The sequence below is a fragment of the Nerophis ophidion genome, linkage group LG04 (assembly GCF_033978795.1).
Source record: "Nerophis ophidion isolate RoL-2023_Sa linkage group LG04, RoL_Noph_v1.0, whole genome shotgun sequence".
NCBI classification, from domain to species: Eukaryota; Metazoa; Chordata; class Actinopteri; order Syngnathiformes; family Syngnathidae; genus Nerophis; species Nerophis ophidion.
In genome coordinates, this window is record NC_084614.1 from 16,415,739 (window position 1) to 16,428,260 (window position 12,522).

At 43.7% G+C, this 12,522-nt stretch overlaps 1 protein-coding gene across 2 annotated transcripts in view; it reads right to left on the bottom strand.

The window, feature by feature from the left end:
• Positions 1–12,522, bottom strand: part of LOC133551029 (glycogen synthase kinase-3 beta-like) — a 40,861-nt gene that overhangs the window by 19,195 nt on the left and 9,144 nt on the right. For both annotated transcript variants that reach the window (XM_061897290.1, XM_061897292.1), the window contains exon 2: positions 229–314. In XM_061897290.1, coding sequence (XP_061753274.1) covers positions 229–314 — 86 coding nt within the window. The remainder of the gene's footprint in view (positions 1–228; positions 315–12,522) is intronic.

The window sequence follows — 12,522 nt, forward strand, 5'->3', positions numbered from 1 at the left end:
TTTTTAAATTAAACTGTCAATGAAATTAGAGTGGAAATGAAAATATAGCTTCACCACTTTAGTCACAATTTTTGCGCTTAAGAAACTTCCCTATAACTTTAGCTCAAGACTTCTTTTGTTTGTTTAATATTGTCATTCCTGCCACAAATCATTACTATCGCTGCGGCCCATACAGACCTCAGCTGAGAAAAACATTTTTGGCGGCCCTCTTTGTTCTAATCAACTCACCTTGATGTCAGTGTAGGAGACTTCCTGTGGGCGGTCCGGGCCCTGACCCGGCGTGGCCACCACTGTCGTCACCTTGCCGCTGTCTCCTAGGAAGCATTTAGAGCTTAATGAAATGCACTTGGAGGTGATCAGATACTTGTCTTCTTCAGTCAGTTTAAGAAAAATTCATCACACGTGTCCACTGGACATTAGAATATTTGGGTTAATGAGAGAGTGGATTCCAGAGTTTAGGATTACAAAGTTCACACTAAAGACACAGTGACTAATTCAACTGGGAATCACCACGTTCTTAGTCCTTCAAACGACGATAGTAATTCTCCACACAGGGGAACAATGTCCTCAATCATTTCTTTGGAAAAATAATGTGACCCAGACAGCTCAAGCGGCCCGTCCTGAACGAAACAATGCGGAGACGTCCACTTGAAACACAGACTAAACTAGCAAGAATAATCCTACAACACATCTCATCTGCTTGTGTTATTGTGAATGACATCATCGATGTAACATCAATGTACAAACAGCAGTCGCAACTTGCGAGGCTCAGCACAGCCCACTTCCTCCCTTCACAATATCAGACCGGTGCACCACATCCAGTCTGACGGCGCTAACAAAATAAAGGTTTCCAAAAAGTACCTTACACAAGCATAATGTACTTAATTAAAGCACTTGATACAGTTGCACACTTTTTATGCTTTGACCTACAATACTGGCCAAAATTGTCCAGAGATGCATTGCACCAATAAATGTGAGGATTTTTTAATTTAATAACAAACCATGCACCCATCCATTTCCTACCACTTGTCCTTTTCGGGGTCGTGGGGGGGCCGGAGCCTATCCGACCTGCACTCGGCAGAAGTCAGGGTACATCCTGGATAAGTCGCATTTTATTAAATTGAATTGGACACAACAGCACACACTCTATGGTGGTAACTAAAATGTAAAAAGAGTAAAAAAAAAATGAATAAAAAAAAATTTGGATAGAAAAACAGATTTGTATTGTTTTTATAATGTTATCTAAATTAATTTGATTGATTGATACTTTTATTAGTAGATTGCACAGTTCAGTACATATTCCGTACAATTGACCACTAAATGGTAACACCCGAATAAGTTTTTCAACTTGTTTAAGTCAGGGTCCACGTTAATCAGTTCATGGTAATTGTTACTATGATCATTATTTCATTGTTGTAGTTTATTAATATAAATCAGTTTTTAACGATATTTAAAGTTGAGTTTTGGCGGTACATGTTTTCAAATGAATGAATAATCATATTTTTAATGATGATTGCCGTATCAGTATCCCAGTTTTAGGCATTTTAGGCCTGGGCTCCCCACTGTGCTCCTAAATTACGGCAGACCACAGCAAGTAAAAACACAAGTGCACCACATCCTCGTCACTGTTTTTACCCATGACTGCACGCCCATCCACAGCTCCGACCCCATTAGGTTTGCTGAGGACACTACAGCCGTGGGCCTCATCACGCACAACAATGAGTCAACATACATACACGAGGTTCAACACCTGGCATATTGGTGCAAGAATAATAACTAGATGCTCAACACCTCAAAAACCAAGTGAATAATCACAGCCTTTCGAAGAACAAAGGGCAGACACCACCTCCACATGCACAGAGAATCCGTGGAAACTGTGGAAAGCTTGAAATTCCTTGGAGCCAGTCTTCCCAGCCAAATGTCTTCAACTGCTAACACGTCAAACCTGATCAGGAAACTCAACAGACACTTTTCTTGCTCTTTTTTTTATTTATCAGAGCATCCTCATCAACTGCATCCTTGTGGTTTGTTGTGAGCTGCGCGGTGGTTGAGAGGGTAGCCCTGCAGAGTGGTAAAGGCACTCCAGCCATAATAGGGCTGGACACTCAGCAGACTGAGGAAGAAGGCCAAAAAAAATCTCCTTGGACTATACAGTACACACATCCTGGTAACCCGCTCTTTGAACCACTACCATCCAGCAAGCCATTCAGAACCATCAGGTCCACCACTAACAGGCTGAGGAACGGCTTCTGTCCTCAAGCTGTGGCCTCTATATTCCTCCTTGAGAGACGCCCATACATATTGCACGTGGGATCAATAGGAACAGCGACTCTCTTTTATTCTTTTAGTCCTATATAACACCTCTCAAAGCACATAGTACATGAGTTTTCCTGAACTTAGTCAATTTTAGAAATTGGGACTTTGGCACAACTTCGAATCTTATAGGATTGTAAATCTTTACGCACCGTACGATTCGATTCAAAAGCCATAGTTTTTTTAATAATATTGGTTGCCAATTCTATGCTGGACTACATTCCTCCATAAAATAAATGATCAGCTCTGATAATACTTAAAAGAAAACTGTTTTGTTGAATAAAATTATACCCAAACAATTAATAAGGACAAATACAAGTGAACTAGTAACCAACTAATTAAGAATCCTTACAAATAAGCATCGAAATTAAATCCAAAATCGATGTCTTTTTAGACCCCTCGTATCTGTCTGTTTTTTTAATTAATCAAGTGAAGTTAGGCACTATAGATCCAATATAAAATAATGGGACTATATTCTTTTGGCTTTTATTCCTCTTAATAGTTTTCACAAGGAACTGGGGGAGTCAGCAAAATTTCATTTTATATATTTGTATGACGACAAAGTTGATTCTGATAGTAAATGTTGCACATGACTGCTGTGATTTATTAAAATGGGAACTGCACTTTTTGAGGGGATTGTTGCCTGTCGTTCACAATCATGAGCAACAAGAAGACAAAAGTTGTTGTTTTTTGCATTCTAAAATAAAAATCGTCTCGTTGTTGGGGGCTAGAAATGCAGCTGATTGTAACACTCAATTCTACCTCGAAATCACTTTAAAATGCATTCAAAAACCATCAACAATACTTCATTAGGGTTCTCTAACCTGTATAATAACCATTACTGTAACCTGCATAATATCCAAACTGTCGCGACATTGTTATTGTAAGAACTATTTTCCTCTCGTTGTGAGCACCGGCTTTGGTTTGAGCTCCTTCCGGATGGCAGAGCTTCTCACCCTATCTCTAAGGGAGGGCCCCGCCACCCGGCAGAGAAAACTAATTTCGACCGCTTGTACCCGTGATCTTGTCCTTTCGGTCATAACCCAAAGCTCATTAATATAGGTGACGATGGGAACGTAGATTGACCGGCAAATTGAGAGTTTTGCCTTCCGGCTCAGCTCCTCCTTCACCACAACTGTGGGGAGTGCTCAGAGAGTGCGGCGTAACGGACTGTCTGATTGTGGCGGTCAGTGTCAGAGCTTGGTCCGCATTGCCGGCAGAACTTTTCCCAGACATTTTCCATCACATTACAACAACCATTGCTTTAAATAGGGAAACTTTTTGAAAACATATTTTTGGAAATGCTTCTCCAAATTGCAACCCTCGCTCAAACTAGAGAACATTTACGAAAATTGCAAAACTTGCTAAAACAAGATATTTTTTTACAAAAATACTCCTGGAACATTCTTGGAAATGTTCCTCCAGATTGCAACCCTTGCTAAAACAAGAATTTTTTTTTTTTTTTTTAACAAAAATGCTCCTGGAAAATTCTTGGAAATGTTCCTCCAGATTGCAACCCTTGCTAAAACAATATACTTTTTAACAAAAATGCTAAATGCTCCTGGAGAATTCTTGGAAATGATCCTCCAGATTGCGACCCTTGCTAAAACAAGATTTTTTTTTTTAACAAAAATGCTCCTGGAAAATTCTTGGAAATTTTCCTCCAGAATGCAACCCTTGCTAAAACAACATACTTAACAAAAATGCTCCTGGAGAATTCTTGGAAATGTTCCTCCAGATTGCAACCCTTGCTAAAACAAGATACTTTTTAACAAAAATGCTCCTGGAAAATTCTTGGAAATGTTCCTTCAGATTGCAACCCTTGCTAAAACAATATATTTTTAAACAAAAATACTCCCGGAAAATTGTTGGAAATGTTCCTCCAGTTTGCAACCCCTGCTAAAACAAGATATTTTTTTAACAAAAATACTCCTGGAAAATTCTTGGAAAATTTTCCTCCACATTGCAACCCTTGCTAAAACAAGATATTTTTTTTACAAAAATACTCCTGCAAAATTATTGGAAATGTTCTTCCAGATTGCAACCCCTGACAAAACAAGATATTTTTTAACAAAAATACTCCTGGAAAATTCTTGGAAATGTTCCTCCAGATTGCAACCCTTGCTAAAACAATATATTTTTTTTACAAAAATACTTCTGGGAAATTCTTGGAAATGTTCCTTCAGATTGCAACCCTTGAAACCCTTGTTAAAACAAGATATTTTTTAAACAAAAATACTCCTGGAAAATTCTTGGAAATGTTCCTCCAGATTGCAACCTTTGCACAAAATATTTTATTTTTTTTTACAAAAATGCTCCTGGAAAATTTCTTCCACGTTGAAATGATTTTCCAAGTAAGAAAACTTTCTGTAAAATGTTCCACAGCATTGTACTCTTGCTCTAAAGCAGGGGTAGAGAACCTATGGCTCGCGAGCCGGATGTGGCTCTTTTGATGACTGCATCTGGCTCTCGGATAAATCTGAGCTGACATTGCTTAACATGATAAGTAATGAATAATTCCACTTGTAATAAGTGTTAAAAAATAATGTTCAAAGCATAAAACATTCTCATGCATTTTTAGTCCATCCATCCGTTTACTACCTCACCTGTTCAAGAAGTTGCGTTAAGAAGTTATTTATTTATTATTGGTTACTGTGGGGCTTGTCCTCCTGGGGGTTCTTCAGACCACCAAGCACCGACATGAGAGCCCGTTTCAGGGTTACAATATTGTTTTATTTTTCAATAAGTCTCTCAGTTGCTTTCCAGCAATTGTATTTTTCTCTTTCGTTCTCGCTCGCGCTCTGGCTCCAGCCCCAACCCTGTCTCTCCTCCTGGCTGCTGCTTATAACGGAGCGACAGGTGATTAGATAACAAGGCTCAGGTGGGCCATCTACGCAGCTCTTGCTGATTTCGAGGCCGGTCCTGGAACACCCCAGTTCGCTGCAGGCCGGCGGGCCACGCCCCCTCCATAGTTAGCTTCAGAATAACAATGTTATTACAAAGAATAAGAGACCTATTAGACTTTAGAAATGTTGGTCTTACTTAAAAATGCACGTGTTTAGTTGTGTTCAGTGTTAAAAAAAATATTATATGGCTCTTACGGAAATACATTTTAAAATATTTGGATTTTTGGCTCTCTCAGCCAAAAAGGTTCCCGACCCCTGCTCTAAAGTATGAACAATCATATTACAGTATCTGTAAGCCCATATTTCATGATTTGTTTTACACAGCTAGCAAATTCGGCTACCGTTGATGACAGAAACAGCACTTCTGAAACAGGGGGTTGCAATGATGTACAAACAAGACGTATATGATTGTCTGGAGCGGAGACAGCATTTTCTGTGATGTGGAAGTTGCCCGGAACGCCGGTGTCAGTGTTAAGTCTGAAGCACCAACCGCACGACGGCATCACACACACCTTGACTTGGGCGTCTGCTTCTCCCGCAATGGCACGCGCCCAGCCCTGCTTCGCGCCTCAGGCCTGTCGCTCACTTTTAGGTCTATTTTTTTTATGCCTGGCTGGCAGTCGACTGACACACCCTCCGCCATCGACCGGTAGCTCGCGGTCAACGTAATGGGCACCCCTGATCTATTGTTTTGGCATGGAGTGTGTTGTTCCACTGCAGCCAAACTTGACAGTCATTTGGTTCCGCCCACGGACGCCGAGTGTCTTTGGAAGTGAATGGCCAGGATGCCAGGATTCCGCATGACGATTGGATGATCTGTCTGGGGTTGAATCCCTTTCTGATTGATAGCAAAAATGAGTGATCTTGAAATACAAAACACTGCCAGAGCATTTTTTTTAACTTTCATTCCGTTTTTCCGTGTTGCTATGGAGACTTCTACAATCCTGTAGACGACCCACTTGAAAGACCGGAAGACGATACTGGTTTTTGATTGATTGATTGAAACTTTTATTAGTAGATTGATTGAGACTTTTATTAGTAGATTGCACAGTTCAGTACTAATTCCGTACAAGTGACCACTAAATGGTGTGTGGACAATGTTAAATTTGTACAATTTAGTAAGCAACAACTAAAATATACGATAAACAGTGTAAAAAACTAAATATTAATACTAATTATTAATAACACGGATTTGTTTTATATGTACAGAACAGGTCAAAAGTTTGGACACACTTTCACATTCAATGTTTTTGCTTTATTTTAATGACTATTTACATTGTAGATTGTCACTGAAGGCATCAAAACTATGAATGAAATGAACACATGTGGAGTTACATACTTCACAAAAACAGGTGAAATAACTGAAAACATGTTTTATAGTCTAGTTTCTTCAAATTAGCCACCCTTAGCTCTGATTACTGCTTTGCACACTCTTGGCATTCTCTCGATGACCTTCAAGAGGTAGTCACCTGAAAAGGTTTTCACTTCACAGGTGTCATAGTTTTGATGCTTTCAGTGACAATCTACAAAGTAAATAGTCATGAAAATAAAGAAAATACATTGAAATGAGAAGGCGTGTCCAAACTTTTGGCCTGTACTGTACTGTATGTACCGTATTTTTCGGACTATAAGTCGCAGTTTTTTTTCATAGTTTGGCCAGGGGTGCGACATATACTCCAGAGCGACTTATGTGTGAAATTATTAACACATTATCGTAAAATATCAAATAATATTATTCATCTCATTCGCGGAAGAGACGAAGAAAATGTCAGCAATCGTCACACACACGTCAGCAATCGTCACACACACGTCAACCAATAAGAATTTGGCGGTGTAGGGTCATGGCAGAAGTGCATTGTGGGTCATGGAATGCTAACTGCTATATGCTATATGATACTGCCGTAGATATTGAAATGGATCATTTCAACTTTGGCGGTAACTTATAAAAACTGAGAAGGGCTGAACAAAAATGGCACCGAAAAGGAAATCATGTACTGCAGATTACAAGCTGGACGTAGTGAAATATGCAGCAGAAAACGACAAGACGAAGCGGCGCATACCTTTGGAGTTGGCAGAGTTGATTAGAAGCGACATCGAGGAAGAAGATTTCATCGAATTTATCGATTAGGAGTGAGAGATTGTTTGGTAAACGTATAGCATGTTCTATGTGTTATAGTTATTTGAATGACTCTTACCATAATATGTTACGTTAACGGGCTTCACGGTGGAAGAGGGGTTAGTGCGTCTGCCTCACAATACGAAGTTCCTGCATGTTCTCCCCGTGAATGCGTGGGTTCCCTCCGGGTACTTCGGCTTCCTCCCACTTCCAAAGACATGCACCTGGGAATAGGTTATTTGGCAACACTAAATGGTCCCCAGTGTGTGAATGTGAGTGTGAATGTTGTCTGTCTATCTGTGTTGGCCCTGCGATGAGAAGGCGACTTGTCCAGGGTGTACCCTGCCTTCCGCCCGATTGTAGCTGAGATAAGCGCCAGCGCCCCCCGCGACCCCGAAAGGGAATAAGCGGTAGAAAATGGATGGATGGATGTTACGTTAACATCTCAGGCACCTTCTCAGTTGGTTATTTATGCCTCATATAACGTACACTTATTCAGCCTGTTTTTCACTATTCTTTATTTATTTTAAATTGCCTTTCAAATGTCTATTCTTGGTGTTGGATTTTATCAAATACATTTCCCCCAAAAATGCGACTTATACTCCAGTGCGACCTATACCATATTTCTTTGAATTGCCGCCGGGTATATAGTATGCGCCTGCCTAGAATTACTGCCGGGTCAAACTCGTTTTGCAAAATATTATGTTTATTAAGAGCTATTCAGTAGGATTTAAGGTCCAAGCTATTTAATATGCTAAAAAGAACAGTAAGCAGCGATGTTTTATCAATATACCGTAGCTGCGTGTGTCAAATATGAGTCATTGAATGACACCTGCCTCCTGGTGGTAGAGCGCGCTAGTGATCCTTCTTGCGACTACTCGGCTGCAGAAGAACTGACAACAAGCAGCAAGAGTGAGCAGCGTGTGATAATTTTTTCCTCTCGCTTGCACTTTTAACATGGAGGATTACATATCTAAAATAAAACAGTTTTCTAAACTGGACTTTCAATCGAAGCAGGAGGTAATAAAGGAAGATCTCCATCGAGACAGAGAGACTTTTAAAACTGAAGAAAGATAAGGAAGACTTCTATAAACAAGTTATCAAAGCTTTTGATCAGAAGGAGCTGCGCATGGACTTCATTTATAAGTAAAGGTAAGACCATAATAACGTTTTTTTTATTAAATGTGCTTTTCATGATGGTATCCTTACATCACACTCAAATTTTTAAGCGGAGGCCTAAATTTACCGCATGCCTTTGCTAAGTGCCGGAGTGTAAAGAGGTTTTAAAATAATTAGCGCATGGTTGCCTTTGCCACATGCCTTTGGTAAGTGCCGGAGTGTAAAGAGGTTTTAAAATAATTAGCGCATGGTTGCCTTTACCGCATGCCTTTGGTAAGCGCCGGAGTGAGAAGAGGTTTTAAATTAATTAGCGCCCTGGCAGCAATTCAAGGAAATACGGTATATCTTTTTATCACTCTTTATTAAGCATTTTTGGCTGGTGCGACGTATACTCCGGAGCGATTTATAATCCGAAAAACACAGTACATTTGTTTTCAGCCTTTTTAAAGAAAATAATGCATCTTCACCAATTAAAATCGACCTCCCCTGTAGCCACGCTCCAATCGCCACAAATATATTGGCAAACTCGGAAAAACACTGTAACGGTTGTGTTTTTCATAAACCACACACACTCTCTGTGGAAAACTGTGTTCATGAGCGAGGGTGTGAAAGGTAGCGCCACATCTATTTGTGGCGCTCCACACTTATTCTGCCATTAACAAATAAATGTATGGGAAACCCGGAGAACCCCACTGTCAGCATTAGGTACACCTAATGCGATCCAATTCTGCCGTCACCAAGACAAGGTTCAGTTTTTAATGACTAACAGTATTACTTAGTTATTAAAGTGTGTCTCGCTGACAGCTGTTGGATTACTTAACTACACGAGAGGCTCAGAATATTGGATATAGCTCTTAGCAACCACAATAACAAACGTGTTTAAATTAGTACCTCCCTGACATGCCAGCTGAGGGGCCGCTCACATCCAGGGGTCATGTTTAGGTTTGCACTTAGCAAAAATAATTCCTCCGAGCGTGCGGCTGACCCACAGAGGTCACTTTCACACGTGAAATGCCACGCTTACAACACCTTACTTCCTGGAACTCCTTGGACATTTTGCTCAAGAGATATCTTCCGACGCTAAACGGGGGGTTGTTGTGTCAACGCAACATTTCTAAGGGTGTAGTCCTGGAGCAAAAATACAGAAAACGCTTCCGAGTGGTCACCTATGTCCAATCTGGTGAATGTTCATGTATTTTTTTTCAGGGAACCATATCATGTCCACCAATAATCAGACGCACAAAGTCACACCTTGATTTGCACATTGTCCAAAACAACATCACATCTTCCAGGTCACGTGCGCTCTTAGGACTTCTCTTTCTATGGTGGAATGTTTGCCAGAGATGTGCGGACATTTTCAGTACTTATGCAGATCCCAAATACACATCCATCCATCCATCATTTTCCGCTTATCCGAAGTCGGGTCGCAGGGGCAACAGCCTAAGCAGGGAAACCCAGACTTCCCACTCCCCAGCCACTTCGTCTAGCTCTTCCCGGGGGATCCCGAGGCGTTCCCAGGCCAGCCGGGAGACATAGTCTTCCCAACGTGTCCTGGGTCTTCCCCGTGGCCTCCTACCGGTTGGACGTGCCCTAAACACCTCCCTAGGGAGGCGTTCGGGTGGCATCCTGTCCAGATGCCCAAACCACCTCATCTGGCTCCTCTCGATGTGAAAGAGCAGCGGCTTTACTTTGAGTTCCTCCCGGATGGCAGAGCTTCTCACCCTATCTCTAAGGGAGAGCCCCGCCACACGGCGGAGGAAACTCATTTCGGCCGCTTGTACCCGTGATCTTATCCTTTCGGTCATGACCCAAAGCTCATGACCATAGGTGAGGATGGGAACGTAGATCGACCGGTAAATTGAGAGCTTTGCCTTCCGGCTCAGCTCCTTCTTCACCACAACGGATCGGTACAACGTCCGCATTACTGAAGACGCGGCACCGATCCGCCTGTCGATCTCACGATCCACTCTTCCCTCACTCGTGAACAAGACTCCTAGGTACTTGAACTCCTCCACTTGGGGCAGGGTCTCCTCCCCAACCCGGAGATGGCACTCCACCCTTTTCCGGGCGAGAACCATGGACTCTGACTTGGAGGTGCTGATTCTCATTCCGGTCGCTTCACACTCGGCTGCGAACCCATCCAGCGAGAGCTGAAGATCCCGGTCAGATGAAGCCATCAGGACCACATCATCTGCAAAAAGCAGAGACCTAATCCTGCGGGTACCAAACCGGAACCCCTCAACGCCTTGTCTGCGCCTAGAAATTCTGTCCATAAAAGTTATGAACAGAATCGGTGACAAAGGACAGCCTTGGCGGAGTCCAACCCTCACTGGAAATGTGTTCGACTTACTGCCGGCAATGCGAACCAAGCTCTGGCACTGATCGTACAGGGAACGGACCGCCACAATAAGACAGTCCGATACCCCATACTCTCTGAGCACTCCCCACAGGACTTCCCGAGGGACACGGTCGAATGCCTTCTCCAAGTCCACAAAGCACATGTAGACTGGTTGGGCAAACTCCCATGCACCCTCAAGAACCCTGCCGAGAGTATAGAGCTGGTCCACAGTTCCATGACCAGGACGAAAACCACACTGTTCCTCCTGAATCCGAGGTTCGACTATCCGACGTAGCCTCCTCTCCAGTACACCTGAATAAACCTTACCGGGAAGGCTGAGGAGTGTGATCCCACGATAGTTGGAACACACCCTCCGGTCCCCCTTCTTAAAGAGAGGAACCACCACCCCGGTCTGCCAATCCAGAGGTACCGCCCCCGATGTCCACGCGATGCTGCAAAGTCTTGTCAACCAAGACAGCCCCACAGCATCCAGAGCCTTAAGGAACTCCGGGCGGATCTCGTCCACCCCTGGGGCCTTGCCACCGAGGAGCTTTTTAACTACCTCAGCGACCTCAGCCCCAGAAATAGGAGAGTCCACCACAGATTCCCCAGGCACTGCTTCCTCATAGGAAGACGTGTTGGTGGGATTGAGGAGGTCTTCGAAGTATTCCTTCCACCTATCCACAACATCCGCAGTCGAGGTCAGCAGAACACCATCCGCACCATACACGGTGTTGATAGTGCACTGCTTCCCCTTCCTGAGGCGGCGGACGGTGGTCCAGAATCGCTTCGAAGCCGCCCGGAAGTCGTTTTCCATGGCTTCCCCGAACTCTTCCCATGTCCGAGTTTTTGCCTCCGCAACCGCTGAAGCTGCACACCGCTTGGCCTGTCGGTACCTGTCCACTGCCTCCGGAGTCCTATGAGCCAAAAGGACCCGATAGGACTCCTTCTTCAGCTTGACGGTATCCCTCACCGCTGGTGTCCACCAAGGGGTTTTAGGATTTCCGCCCCGACAGGCACCAACTACCTTGCGGCCACAGCTCCGATCTGCCGCCTCGACAATAGAGGTGCGGAACATGGTCCACTCGGACTCAATGTCCAGCACCTCGCTCGTGACATGTTCAAAGTTCTTCCGGAGGTGGGAATTGAAACTTTGTCTGACAGGAGACTCTGCCAGACGTTCCCAGCAGAACCTCACAATGCGTTTGGGCCTCCCAGGTCTGTCCGGCATCCTCCCCCACCATCGCAGCCAACTCACCACCAGGTGGTGATCGGTAGAAAGCTCCGCCCCTCTCTTCACCCGAGTGTCCAAAACATGAGGCCGCAAATCCGATGACACAACTACAAAGTCGATCATGGAACTGCGGCCTAGGGTGTCCTGGTGCCAAGTGCACATATGGACACCCTTATGTTTGAACATGGTGTTTGTTATGGACAAACTGTGACGAGCACAAAAGTCCAATAACAAAACACCACTCGGGTTCAGATCCGGGCGGCCATTCTTCCCAATCACGCCTCTCCAGGTTTCACTGTCGTTGCCAACGTGAGCGTTGAAGTCTCCCAGTAGGACAAGGGAATCACCCGGGGGAGCACTTTCCAGTACTCCCTCGAGTGTTCCCAAAAAGGGTGGGTACTCTGAACTGCTGTTTGGTGCATAAGCACAAACAACAGTCAGGACCCGTCCCCCCACCCGAAGGCGGAGGGAGGCTACCCTTTCGTCCACCGGGTTG